Raw genomic sequence first — 14,832 nt, 5'->3', positions numbered from 1 at the left:
TTTGTGTCTTCCTGTGAAGACAGAACTAAAGTCGTTACCTAATTGCTCCTCCATTTCCTCGTTCTCTATTATAAATTGTCCCATTTCGGACAGTGAGGGACCTACATTTGTCTTCACTAATCTTTTTATATACTTATAGAAGTTTTTACAGTCCGCTTTTATGTTCCTTGCAAGTTTGCACTCTATTTTTCCCCTCTTAATCAATCTCTTGGTCCTCTTTTATTGAATTCTAAACAGCTTCCAATCCTCAAGCTTGCTACTTTTCTAGCAACTTTATATGACTCCTCTTTGGATCTAATACTATCCTTAATTTCTTTTGTTAGCCATGGTTGGCCTGCTTTTCCAGTTGTGTTTTTGAGCCAGAAAGGAATGAATAACTGTTGCAATGGAACTGTTCTTTAAATATTAGCCATTATCTATCCACTGTCATACCTTTTAATGAAGTTCCCCAATCTATCTTAGCCAACTCACACCACATACCTTTGTAGTTTCCTTTGATCAGATTTAGGACCTTAGTTTTGGATTGGACTACTTAATTTTCCATTCTAATGAAGAATTGTATCATGTTATGGTCACCGTTCCCTAAAGGACCCCACAGAACAAGGTTATTAATTAATCCCTTCCTATTGCCCAATACCAAATCTAGGATATCCTGTTCCCTAGTTGGTTCCTCGGTGTCCTGGTCTAAAAAATCCATTTTTTAAAAGATCCACACTCCAGGAATTCATCTGCCACAATATTATTGCTATTTGGTTTGCTCAGACTATATGTAGATCAAAGTTGCCCATGATTACTGTAGTACCCTTGTTACATGCATCTCTAATTTACTGTTTGATGCTGCCCCCTACCTTTTCACTACTGTTTGGAGACCTATAGACAACTCTAACTAATGTTTAGATTTTCTAAGCCAATATCCTTTCTTTCTGCTCCACTGATTTCATCCTTAACTAACAATGCCTCCCCACCTTCGTTTCCTTTTTGCCTGTCCTTCCTAAGGGGTTGGAGCAGGTGAAGCTGGAAAGAAAGCCGGAAAAAACCTCCACTCCCTTAAACGGCACAAACTTCATCATATTTCTACTTCTCTTTAGCTTGAAGTAGGGTCATACAGACTTGAAACGTTAACTCTGTTTCTCTCCCTGCAGATACTGTCAGACCTGCTGAGTTTTCCCAGCAATTTCTGTTTTTATTTCAGATTTCCAGCATCTGCAGTATTTTGCTTTTATCCCACTGGGAGCAATCCTGAGATTTCTACCTTTGAGGTCCTGCTTTTTGTTTCCTAGGTCTCTATATTCTGCTTGCAGGATATTATCCCTCTTTTTACCTATGTCGTTGGTACCGATATGGACCACGACCTCTGGTTGTTCACCCTCTCCCTTCAGAATGTCCTGCAGCCACTCAGTGACATCCTTGACCCTGGCACCAGGGAGGCAATGTAGCATCCTAGTATCACGTCTGCGGCTGCTAAAATGTCTATTCCCCTTACAATAGAATCCCCTATCACTATTGCTGCCCTACTCTTTTATTCTCCCCCCCCACCCCCCTTACAGCTGAGCTACTCGTAGTGCCACAGACTTGGCTCTTGCTGCATTTCCTAGAGAAACCATCTCTTCCAGCGGTATCCAAAATGGAAAATCTGTTAGAGAGGGAGATGGACCCAGGGGACACCTGCACTACCCGCCTAGTGCTTTTACTCTGTTTGGCGATCACCCATTCCCTTTCTGCCTGTACACTCTTTACCTGTGGTGTGTTCACCTCACTGTACGCGCTATCAATGAAGATTTCGTCCTTGCAGATGCTCCACAGTGACTCCAGCCGCAGCTCCAGCTCTGAAACGCGGACTTCAAGTAGCTGCAGCTGGAGACACTTGCTGCATACGTGGTCACCCTCGACACTGGAAGTGTCCCTGACTTCGGACATCGCACAAGAGGAGCATTCCATAAGACCGAGCTGCCTTGCCATGACATACCCTTCAGTTGCTCCCTCTACTTTTACTTCCTCCAATTTAGAGAATATTAAAGATAGTAGAAATACTCACCAGGTCCTACATACCAAGGCCTTCTTTCTGAGTAAAGGTAGAAAATGAAAGGATCACCTCTTTCCCTCTTCACCGAACCCCCTCACTCACCAAAGTCCAACTTAAGCATGCTAGTGAAGCCCAAAGCAGCACTCCAGTGATCACCTCTGCTATTGAAAGGCAGAGTCAGCACTTGCTTACTGACTCCTGTCCGTGCTAGTTTATCTCAACTCCCCTCTCACTTTTAGTGCAGGAGATCTGTAAAATCCTGCAACTATAACGCAAACCAGGGACAGAATGCATTGGGGAATCATAAACATATGTTGACAGTGTTATGGGGAAACAAGATTTTTTTTATTTGCTCTGTTCAGGATGGGGGGGGCGTCGCTGTCTAGGCCAGCATTTATTGCTCATCCCCTAATTGCTCTTGATAACTGAGTGGCTTGCTAGGGCATTTAAGAGTCAACCACATTGCTTTGGGTTTGGAGTCAGACCAGATAAGGCCGGCGAATTTCCTTCCCTAAAGGACATTAGTGAACTGGGTGGGTTTTTACCACAATTGACAATGATTTCATTGTCATCTTTAGACATTTGAATTCCATATTTTTCATTGAATTCAAATTCCACCATCTGCTGTGATGGGATTCGAACCTGCGTCCCCAAAATCAGGCGGATTCTGACCATCGCTATTAAGAGGTATAATTGGTTAAGTTACGAACAGTTGTGGGATAAACATATTTTCGAGCCCCAGGGCTGTGTAACTGGGGGGGAGTACCCCAAAGATGTGCTGGGGAACCCCCAACCCTGGAAGTTCCCAGGTAAGGATTGTGCGACATTTGGCCGGGAAGTGCAACCCTGGATCTCTGGACTAGTAGTCCAGTGACAATACCAGTACACCACCAGCTCCCCTCGTGCGGTGCCTTAACACTGGCATAGACCAGTTTTTGTGCTGTAAGTACCATGCAACATAGTCCTGTTGTCTCACGTGGAGAAACTTATTTTAAATTCAAACACTTGCCTGTTCCGATACTGTAGGGAACTCTTCCAATTTAACCAATTTCTCTGCATTTAGAAGTCAAGGCAAACCTATGTGAGTACTCTGCTGCCTGACTCCTGCTTTATTACCTGAGCTTTAATAATATGTCTCATGCAGTACATTTTGTCAAACCTCTCCACGTGATTTATTTGGGAAGTAAAATTTCCCATTTAGATAAGAGCAGCTGTTCTACTGAGCAAGGCAGGAGTCACCAAGTACCTCATTAAAATTAAAGTTTGTGTAATTGCTGGTGCGCACACATGTAAACACACAGATCACAATTGTGTTAAAGGTCCATCAGCTGCCTATAAATCTCATTTTTGCAGAACTGTTCTTTATAATGGAGCATCAACTAGTGAGTTAGACAGTGGACTCTGGACCAGGGTTTGAATCTAGCTGTAAGGACCCAACATGAAAACTGGGACAAAATTAGCAGCGTGACTGGAGAGGATAGTTGGTGCAAGAAATGAAAGTTGACATACCGGTTCCGTTTGTGATGTTCTGTGAAGTTTGTTTTGATAGGGCAGCATTTAGTGAGTTTTAGTCTGCATCTGACTTCGGTGTGCTTGGTACTGGCATTGGATATTTGAAATGGAAATTGTTCCAACTAAACATTGTTACCTCAATTAGCAGGAAATTAAAAAAACATTGCACAATAATAGCTGTATGATAATTCTGACCATCGCTATTAAAAGGTATAGTTGGTTAAATTATGAACGGTTCTGGGATAAACATATTTTCGAGTTCCAGGGCCGTGTAACTGGGGGGTACCCCAAAAATGTGCTGGGGAACCCCCACCCCAAGTTCCCGGTAAGGATTGCGCGACAATTGGCCGGGAAGTGCAAACTTCCTCCGGGCATTTGGCTTGTACCAGGAACCATCCGAAAATGCAATTTAAATCGCAAACTTCGAATGGTTCCGACTGTGTTACATCAGTAGTTACCCTGGAGAAGTTATTAGAATTAAAACCACTTCTAACTTCTGGGTAACTGTTGTACAAACCCACATCGACTCCCCTTGAACTCCTCCCGAATTGCCAGGGGACCTACCCCTCCCCCACCCGACAATCTTTTCCCTAGATGCACCCCACCCCCCCAACTACCACCTTTCTCGCTCCCCCTGATTCTTCCACCCCTGCCCGGGATGCCTGACCCCTTACCCCCACCCACCCAACTGCGCCCCAATTATAACCACTTACCTGATAAACCTATCATCCCTGGTTTGATAGTGGCTAGACCTTTAAACTCACCTGATTTACAGCAGCCGGTGCTGTAAAAAAAGGGGCGTGATTTCCTTCCGTCTGATTGAGCAGTGCTCAGCTGAAGGCTTCAGGAGCGCCCTGCCCTGCATAATTCTTGTCCATCCTTAGTTGGAAGGCTGGGCGAGACAGGATCGAGAAGATTTCCAGGTAAGAAATTAGGAGGGGAGTGGCAATCTTGACGCTGACTGCCACTCTGCGTAAGTTCAGGTCCATGAAAATATTTTTGCGTTGAACTAACTGTGTGCGGTACTGACTCTAACTGTGTGTGTTTTTTTTTAATACATGAAAAAGATTATCAACAAGGCATCTTGGGAGCGAGGATTTGCTCATGGAAGTGTTTATAAGACTGAAATGATAGACCTCGACCAAAAGATTAAGCAAAACGATGGTTTTTATGTGTTTGGTGTCAAACCTGGCGATAAGCGAACAGTGCAGAAACTGGATGATGATGGACTGCCGTTTATTGGGGCCCTACTGGAGTACGGTGATCCGTTTTACAGTTACGTGAATCTCAACACTGGGGATAGTTCTGTGGTGTACTACAAGTAAGTAAAAAAAATAGATCATCTGTGGTGCAAATACTCATGTACATTGTTACGCTAATAAAGTATGGGAAATTTGTTCTGAGTTTCTTTGCGTTGCCTTTTGTCACCGAAGTGAAACTGGAATTTGTTTCCTGTAACATTTACATTGATGACTAGATGTCTTTTGTATTTTTGCCCTCTGCACATTTGCTGACAGACATGGATCAGTTTTTTCTGTCAATGTATACTAAATGCACTAACTGGGAATTTATTCTGTTGCCATTTGTGGGATTCAGACTACATAGTGACAGTGACTGCACTTCAAAAAGTAATTTGTTTTGTGTTTTGATTTTGAGATGTTTCAGTGACATGATAATGCACCACAGTAGTGCAAATACCTTCCCTCTTTCTTGTACAATGGGCCCAAGGATGCAATCAGGAAATTTAACTAGACTTTTTTTTTCCAAACAATGTTACATTTCGATCTCCAGAAGTTCCAGCAGAGCATGGCCACTCTGACTCGGTTACACTTCATTTCTGGGTTAGAGTTTAGGCTGTGGGTGAGGTGCCCATTGCGAAGCCAATGGTAACATACATAAAATTAACCTGCTTGTGGCTGGGTACCTTTTAACCAGGCACTGAGCTTTAAAGATTGTGAATAGATTTAACTTTTTTTAATGTTGCATATTTTCCCACAGGAGCAAAGAGAGCTGTGTCGTGGATAACATCAAAGTCTGTAGCAATGATAATGGAACAGCGCCGTTTAAGCGTGTGTGCATCACTATGCGTGTCCCTCGTAACCCCACTATTGGAGATAAGTTTGCTAGTCGACATGGACAAAAGGGCATCTTGAGTCGATTGTGGCCAGCAGAAGACATGCCGTTCACAGAGAGTGGAATGATGCCAGACATTCTGTTCAATCCCCATGGATTCCCTTCCCGTATGACCATTGGGATGCTGATTGAAAGCATGGCGGGTAAATCTGCTGCCATGCACGGCTTGTGCCATGATGCCACACCGTTCACGTTCTCTGAGGAAAACTCTGCCCTGGAATACTTCGGGAAGATGCTGCAGGCTGCTGGATACAACTACTATGGCACGGAAAGACTCTACAGTGGCATCAGCGGGGTGGAGCTGGAAGCGGACATTTTCATTGGTCTGGTTTACTACCAGCGCCTGCGACACATGGTATCTGACAAGTTCCAAGTTAGAACTACTGGGGCAAGGGATAAGGTGACTAATCAGCCCCTGGGGGGGAGAAATGTCCAGGGCGGTATTCGATTTGGGGAGATGGAACGTGATGCCCTGCTGGCCCATGGAACGTCCTTCTTGCTTCAAGACCGCCTCTTCAATTGCTCTGACCGATCTGTAGCTCAGGTGTGCATCAAGTGCGGCAGCCTTCTGTCGCCAGTACTGGAAAAGCCCCCACCATCATGGTCTGCCACACGTCATAGGAAGCACCAGTGTACTCTCTGTCACCAGTCAGACACCATTGAGATTGTCTCTGTGCCCTATGTTTTCCGATACTTCGTAGCTGAATTAGCAGCGATGAACATTAGCATTCGACTCGACGTGAGATGACATGGCGGATTCATTTCAGTGGGTTTTTCTTTTTAATAAATGTATTCACTCAGCTTGTATATTTTGTACAGAGAGTGGGGAAAGGTAACATATGGTAAAAGCTGTACCATGCTGAAAGATCAGCGAAAACTGTTTCAAGCTGATTTGTATTCATATCTTGCTGTGGACTGTTGGTGGCAGCACATGCATTGACATCTTGTGGGAATTATTGGAGAATTAAGTTGCTTTTGACTGGTTGAAGATAATGCATTGGAAATTGCATTGTCAGAGAAGCTTTATAGTGAATTGTATACCACAACAGCAATATTTTTTGATTGTGAGAGAATCTGATTCTGTAATTTTGTTACATGTGCTAAGAAAACTGCAGCCTCGGTGCCCAGTCTGAAGACTGGGTTGTAAAAGTCTTGAGGAGTGCTGCTGTGGAGACAGCGCAACAGTGAATTACATTTATTTTTCAAGAAAATCGCTTTTATTTTTATTTCCAAGCATTTTCTCCCTGCCAGTAGGGCTGCTTCTCATCCACTTGTTGGTGTTCTGCAGCCTTCCCCCAAACCCTAGCTCTGCTACTTCGAAAGAGACCTTCGGGGTGCAGTGCACCAATTTATTGTTCTGATCTTCATTGCCTCCCTGTTTGGATTCTGTTTGCTTGATACCTCACACCTGTGACAGAGAAAGGGAAATCAAAAGCTTTTGAATTTGAAATGGTGATTTCGACTGATGATGCAGAGAATGCTTCACTGCTGAGTTTGCTCTGTCCTTTATATGAAATGTCAAATTGGATACTTTCCACCTGTCCTAGTGGTTCAGGCAGGGATTAAAAACGCCTGTTTTACCAGGAGTTGTAACATCTGGCTTAACATTTCTCCTTTAACCAACACTAGAAAAGCCAGATTAATTAGTCATTCATCACTTGTAAAATTTATTAGATTTCCCTGCATACTAAAAATGACTGCACTTTGCCTTACGTGAAATGCTATTAGATGTTTCTGGGAGTTATGATAAGGTAATATACAAATGCAAGTCTTCAAGTATTGCATAAGAAATTCCAGAAGGGCTTATCTTTTGTTGTAACCTTGCACCCAGTTCGCAAACCTGAGCTGAGGGTTTGAAGAATCAAATGTTAGCACGTTAGTCTTTCACTATACAGATATTTGAGCAGCTTCGAGGATCTGATGAGTTATTATAAACAAAAATTATATGAGGAAACTTTCAGAGATGTGGCTGCTGCTCTTAAATTTACAAAATGCTGCAGTACCTAACTTAGAGGAAATTCCTGATAAAAGTGATAACCATCACAATCTCACAAGAAAACTTGATCATTTTAAATAATACACTTTGGCACCACACCTTGAGTACAGCATTCAGTTCTGAGCACTATGACACAAGGGAAACATTTGGGACAGTGTAGAGAAGAGCCACCAGGCCGTTCTTTAGCTTTAGGAGTCTGGATCTTGAAAGACTGCAGAAACGTGGGCATTTGAGTCTTGAAAGAAGAGGTGAAAGGAGATCTTATGGAGGTATTTAAGATTGTTAAGAGTATAGAGGAAGTTAACCCAGAATCTTGCATTTAATTGTGGGGCTTTTAAAAAATCTTTAAATTCTAAAGGCCAGCATTTATTTCTTACCCTACTTGCCTTGAGAAAGTGGTGATGAGCCACCTCTTTGAACAGCTTCAATCTATCTAATCAGGGTGCTTCTCAGTGGCATTACAATTCTCTTTAGCAGTTTGACTTCAAGTATATTAATGAACCACTTGTGTTTTTATGACAATCTGACAAATTCATGTCCAGCTTTTTACTTCCAGATTTTAAAAAAATTAAATTCAAATTCTCAAAGTGCCGTGGTGCAATTTGAACTCCTAGGGTGCAATTTTGTGGAAGTGATTGGGGGGCGGTCTCAGTCTTCGGCTGGAGAACCAATGAGAACCTGTGTCACTTCTTTTTGAGAAAGCCCATGGCACCTTGTGCCACTCAGGCCATTGGCGCTCTTCCCCCAGGAGCAAGGATCTGGGGAATGGAAGCCCTGCCTGTCGAGAGCTGCTGGCCAAACAGAGGCTGGCAGCTCTTCTCCACTCAGCAGTGCTACTGGGGAGGTGGTGGCTGCTGCCAGTGATGGTGGGAATGAGGCCACAAGAGAGGGTGGTAAGGCGGAGCAGCCGCAAGGGCAGGGGAGTGGCTCTCTGTGGGTACTCCCTTCCCAGGCCAGGTCCCTCAGTCAGGCACTTGAGTGCCTTTTAACAAGGGACCCCCCCCCGGGAGCCCGCAAGCAAACATACCACAGTTTACTTGTCATGCACCCTGCGTGGCAAGACAAGGCCGCCTCTCTTCCCCCCCTGTCCTCCCCCACACTGCTGGATTAATACTAGCAGCAAGGATGAGGCCCGTAAATGCCCAATTACAGACCTTCGGCGGGTTGAGCAAGGTCCATTCATGGGCCTTCCTGTCCTGGACTTACGCCTGCCCAATTAAATGTCCCCACCAACTTTGCCTCAGGGGACAGTATTCCACCCCTTGTCAGATCACCCCTTGACTGTCCAGTGGTTAATCCCTGACTCTACTATAACTGTAAACAATGGAGCACAGATTCAAACTAGTAAAAGGCTATTAGAATTACTTGCAGAACATTTTTCACATAATTAACAATATTTAGAATAGAATCCAAACAGCAGTAAAGGCAAACCTCCCACAATCAATTTTTTAAAGAAACAATTGAATGCTACTGAGTGGGTAGAACTTTATGGATATCAGGATCTCTGGATGGATGAATTAAGATGGACCACATTGCCTTCCTCACGCGTAATTAACTAATCCAGATTGCACATTTGGCATTATAAATGGGTTGAATTATGCTTCAGTCTGTCAGCTCAGGCTATATCTTAACTGAAATGCAGTGCACTTCAAGAAAAAAACTATACATTATGATATGGCCCAGTTTACACTCCTTTTTGCAGATTTTTACTTTTTTCTATATAATGATTTTGAACACAATTTAAAGATGAGTTCCTCAAATTGCAGGTTGCAAAAAAATGAAGCAGGCTGCATTTTGAAATCTTTCCTGTAATATGCAGGTGCTGTACGTGCACAATTAATTATGGATCAGAAACTGCAGCACAAGATCATGTCAAAAATTGTGCAATTTCTGATTTTAATCAGCTCATATATAATGCAGACAGCTACTGGTGCCTTCCAGTTACCAGGCATCATATTTTAAAATTCTGCTCTGACCAAAAGCTTTGTGCCATCAATTTATCTTTATTATCTGATTTATGCACTGATTTCATCAACAGCTACGTGCACTACGGTTCCTAGGCACATTCTTACCTTTCAGTCAACCTGTGGTTATTTGAGATGCACATAACTGCAGAACACCCATTTTAATTTGTGAATATGCAACTCGAAAGTAGTGCATTAATTCTGTGAACATGCCTGAAACCTTAAAGAAATCCTGGCACCCTTGATCCTGTGAAGTTCTAGTATGATTCATTTGGGCAGCACTGTAGTGAATATTTAAACTTGGCTATAAATTTAATGTACTGAGAATGTTATACCTAAGATTTCTGTAATAAAGACCAATCTTATTTTGCTATATGTTTTAAAAGAAACACCATGGCTAGATCTTTAACAGGTCTCCCTCCCTAACAGCACTGAGGGTGTACCTACACCACATGGACTGCAGCCGTTCAAAAAGGCAGCTCACCACCACCTTCTCAAGGGCGATTAGGGATGGGCAATAAATGCTGGCTGAGCCAGCCAAGCCCACATTCCTTGAATAAAAAAGATTTAAACAGTTCCTCAATTTTAAAATTCCCATCTGGTTTTTAAATCCTTCCATGGCCTGGTCCCTCTCTAACTCTATAATCTCCTCCAGACCTACAACCCACTGAGAAAACAACACTCCTCTCATTCTGGCCTCTTCAGCATCCCCAATTTTAATTTTTGTTACAGTAATGAAAATTAAACTGCTGGCTGTAAAACTTGTTTTCTGCCACCTTAGTGCCAGTTAAGTAGTATTGAGGGGAAAAAAATCAGTCATACTTGTTTTTTTGTAAAATTGAGAACAAAGCTTTCAAAACTTGTATTTATATAGCACCTTTGATGTAATATAAAGTACCAAGGCACTTCACAGAGGCATTATAAAACAAAATATAACATTGAGCCACGAGCTATTAGGACAGGGGACCAAAGCTTGGTCAAAGATTTAAGGAGGAAGGACTGAAGATGTGGCTTAGAAGAGGAAAATGAGGTAGAGAGGTTTGGGGAGGGAAGTCAAGACCTTAAGGTTTAGGCAGCTGAAGGCATAGTCATCAATGGGAGAGCAATTAAAATTGGGGATGCTGAAGAGACCAGAATGAGAGGAGTGTTGTTTTCTCAGCGGGTTGTAGGTCTGGAGGGGATTATAGAGTTAGGGAGGGACCAGGCCATGGAACGATTTGAAAACCAGATGGGAACTTTAAAATTGAGGCACTGTTTAAATCTTTTTTATTCAAGGGATGTGGGCTTAGCTGGCGTGGCCAGCATTTATTGCCCATCCCTAATTGCCCTTGAGAAGGTGGTGGTGAGCTGCCTTTTTGAACCGCTACAGTCCATGTGGTGTAGGTACATCCTCAGTGCTGTTAGGGAGGGAGTTCCAGGATTTTGACCCAGTGACAGTGAAGGAACGGTGATATATTTCCAAGTCAGGATGGTGAGTGGCTTGGAGGGGAACTTGCAGTTGGTGGTGTTCCCATGTATCTGCTGCCCTTGTCTTTCTAGATGGTAGTGATCATGGGTTTGGAAGGTGCTGTGTGGTGTTTGGTGTGTATCTGCAGTGCATCTTGTAGATGGTACACACTGCTGCCACTGTGCTTTGGTGGTGGAGAGTGTGAATGTTTGTGGATGCCAGTCAAGTGGGCTGTTTTGTTCTGGATGGTATCAATGTCCTTGAGTGTTGGAGCTGCACTCATCCAGGCAAGTACAGAGTATCCCATCACACTCCTGACTTGTGCCTTGTAGATTGTGGGCAGGCTTTGGGGAGTCAGGAGGTGAGTTACTTGCTGCTGGATTCCTAGCCCTTGAACTGCTTTTGTAGCCACTGTATTTATATGGCTAGTCCAGTTCAGTTTCTGGTCAATGGTATCATCCCCCAGGATGTTTACAGTTAGGGATTCAGCGATGGCAATGACATTGAATGTCATGGTGCAATGGTTAGATTCTCTCTTGTTGGAGATAGTCATTGCCTTACTCTTGTGGTGCCAATATTACTTTTCCACCTGATAGCCCAAGCTAAATGGGAATCAGTGTGGGTCAGCGACTCAGGAGTGATTGGTGAACAGCATTTGGCATGAGTAAGAACATGAGCAGCAGAGATTATCTTAGGTTCAAGGACTGTAGAAGGTGGGAGGTTCACCAGCAGTGTATTAGAATGGACAAATGGGTGAGGATTTCAGCAGTGGTTGAGCTGAGGCAGGGGCAAAGATAGGTAATATTACAGAGATGGTCTTAGTGATGGTGGAGATGTTTGGTTGAAAGTTCATCTTGGGATCAGATATGACACTAAGATTGTGAATAGTCTGGTTCAGCCTCAGACAGTTGCTAGAGAGAGGGAATTCGTGAGGGAGCAAAGTTTGTCATGGGGACTTAAGGCAATGGCTTCAGTCTTCCCAATATCTTAACTGTAGAAAATATTTGCTCATCTGGTACTAGATGCCAGAGAAGCAGCCTCACAATTTAAAGACAATTTAGAGAAGGGTCAAGATAGGTGTGGGGTGAAGTAGATCTAGGTTTGATCAGCTACAAGTAGAAACCGAGGTGTTTTTGGAGCATATCACTGTGGGCAGCATGTGGATGAAGAATAGGATGGGTCGAAGGATAGAGCCTTGGGGGACACAGAAGTAACTGCATGAATGGGAAGTATAGCCATTGATGTTGATTCTCTGGCTATGTTTAAATAGACAAGAATCGAACCAGGCGAGTGCAGTCCCATCCAGCTGGCTGATGGTGGAGAGGAATTGGAAGGAGATGATGTTTTAAAAGCTTCAGAGAGGACAAGGAGTTAAAATTTACCTTTGTTACAATCACACAGGATCACAGAATGGTTACAGCACAGAAGACGGCCATTTGGTCCATTGTGTTTGTGCTGGCTATCTGAAGGAGAAATTCACCTGAAGCCACTCCCACATTTTTCATAGCCCTGCAGATTCCTCCTTTTCAGATAATATTCCAGTTACCTCTTGAATGTCTTGATTAAACCTGCCTCCACTCCACTCTCAGGCAGATCCTAACCATTCACTCTGTGAAAGCGTTTTTCCTCATGTCTCCATTGTTTCTTCTGCCAATTGCCCAAAATCTGTGCTCTTGACTTCTCCATCAATAGGAACAGTTTCCCCCATTTACTCTGTCCAGACCCCTCATGAATTTGAATACCTCTATCAAAGCTCCTCTCAACTTTCTCTTCAAGGAGAACGGTCTATCTATGTAACTGAAGTTCCTCACCTCTGGAAGAATCTACATGAGTCTTTTCTACACTCTTTCTAATGCCCTCATATCCTTCCTAAAGAGTGATGCCCAGAACTGCCAGTTGAGACTGAAGTAGTGTTTTATGGAGGTTGAACATAACTATGCCCCTATTGATAAACCCAGGATGTCACATACTTAATTAACTCTCAACCCGTCTTCCCACCTTCAATGATTTATGCACATATATACCCAGGTCCCTCTGCACCTGCATCTGTTTTAGAATTGCACCCTTTATATTGCCTCTGCATCCTGCCTATGAAATGAATCACTTGAATATGCCATTCTTCAAGAGAGCATGGATCAGCAGACATATGTCTAACAGGGAACAGCGGAGAGGGAAGATATATTTTGTATATATAAGTTAATAAAGAACTGCAGTTGCCAGGCTAAAGACACTTGCTGATTGGTTAAAAACACCTGGCCTGAGCGAAGTATTCTCTGAGTCATAGCCAGTCATGGCTTCAGTCATTTTTAAGTCTTTGTCCAGTTTTAAAGATGGTATAAATTAGCCATGATGTTATTGTTACAGACCGTGATGGGAGGAATGCGCAGTTAATTCTCGCTTGACTTCTCAACAGGTAGTAATAACAGTTTAAAAATCTAACTCACCCACAAAACTGGCCAATTGTTTACTTTTGACACTTATTCCCAGCATTAAAAGACTAACCAGTCTTCTTTTAGTAAACACAAAAAAAATGGATTTATTATAAACAAACTTTTTTGAAACAAGTTATAAAACTGCTTAACATAAAAGTTGTAGTTTAGAAGTGTAATTACTTTTCCCCTTTCAAAAAAATATATATTTGAACCCCCATACACACTCTCACAAACAAAAAGCAGGATAAAACAAATACAGTCCCCTGCAGAGGCTGGAGTATGGGAACGTTTCTTTTAAAAGGATAAAATTCAAAAAGATCTCAATGCTGTTGATCTAACAAATGTAGGATTCTGGTCACAATGGATCAGGAAGTTCTTTCAGATGGATTTTTGGTGAAACTGTCCTTGATGACTTTTGTTTATCACAGCTTTGCAGACTTTCAAAAAAAAAAAATGAGTTATCTTGATGAGACTTTTCTGATTAAAATTTAACTTGCTTTAGACTGCATATAACACAAAGATGGGGCAGAGAGAGGGAGAAAGAGCCTTCTTGCAACCTGTTTCTAAGGTACACACACACTCTGACGGAGAGTCAAAGAAGCAAGTATTCAGAGAATGCTTCTCTCGAGCCAGGTGTTTTTAACCAATCAGCAAGAGTCTATAGCCTAGCAACAGCAGTTCTTTAACTTAGATATACAAAGTATCTCTTCTCTCTCAGCTGTTCCCTGCTCGATATGTGTCAGTTGATCCGTGGTTTCTTGAAGAATGGCATATTCACAGCCCCAAATTAATCTTGCAGACTTTTAAACTTTTAACTCTGGAGGGAGAATGCCCAAGATTCAACGTCCTTCAAATTTTCCAAAACAAGTTCCTCATATTTATTTTTAAATATATATATATATATATATATATACATATACACACACACATACTCCATAAGAAAAAATAGAGCGCCCTGACAATAGTATGGAACTTCAAAAGGATGTAAACAGGTTGGTGGAATAGGTGGACAAATGGCAGATTAAATTTAATGCATATCAGAAGTGTGAAACTGAAACCTCATTATCTTTAAAGAGGTGCTATTGATCCTTATGACTGCAGAGACCAACTTCCAAGGGAATTGTACAAAGGCCATTTATATTTCTGAGGCCAAGCCCAGCCAACAGAAATGGCCAGTCTGCGGGGACAAAGGAGCCTGAACCCTTCTTTAAAATTATTAACGGGTGAAACATTAATCATATCAAGAAACTGGACAAAGGAATATACATCCTTTGTCCAAACCAAAGTGGAGAACTGTGAGCCTTTTCATACAACCCCCTGGGAGA

At 42.6% G+C, this 14,832-nt stretch overlaps 1 protein-coding gene across 1 annotated transcript in view; it reads left to right on the top strand.

The window, feature by feature from the left end:
* Nucleotides 1–6,879, top strand: part of polr1b (RNA polymerase I subunit B) — a 43,565-nt gene extending 36,686 nt beyond the window's left edge. The window contains exons 14-15 of the mRNA XM_041188000.1: nt 4,603–4,856; nt 5,534–6,879. Coding sequence (XP_041043934.1) covers nt 4,603–4,856; nt 5,534–6,416 — 1,137 coding nt within the window. The 3' untranslated portion in view covers nt 6,417–6,879. The remainder of the gene's footprint in view (nt 1–4,602; nt 4,857–5,533) is intronic.
* The last annotated feature ends 7,953 nt before the right edge of the window (nt 6,880–14,832 follow it).

This window comes from Carcharodon carcharias, chromosome 5 (genome assembly GCF_017639515.1).
Source record: "Carcharodon carcharias isolate sCarCar2 chromosome 5, sCarCar2.pri, whole genome shotgun sequence".
In the NCBI taxonomy this organism is placed as follows: domain Eukaryota; kingdom Metazoa; phylum Chordata; class Chondrichthyes; order Lamniformes; family Lamnidae; genus Carcharodon; species Carcharodon carcharias.
The sequence above is the reverse complement of the archived record's forward strand: the minus strand, read 5'-3'. Positions and strand labels throughout refer to the sequence as shown.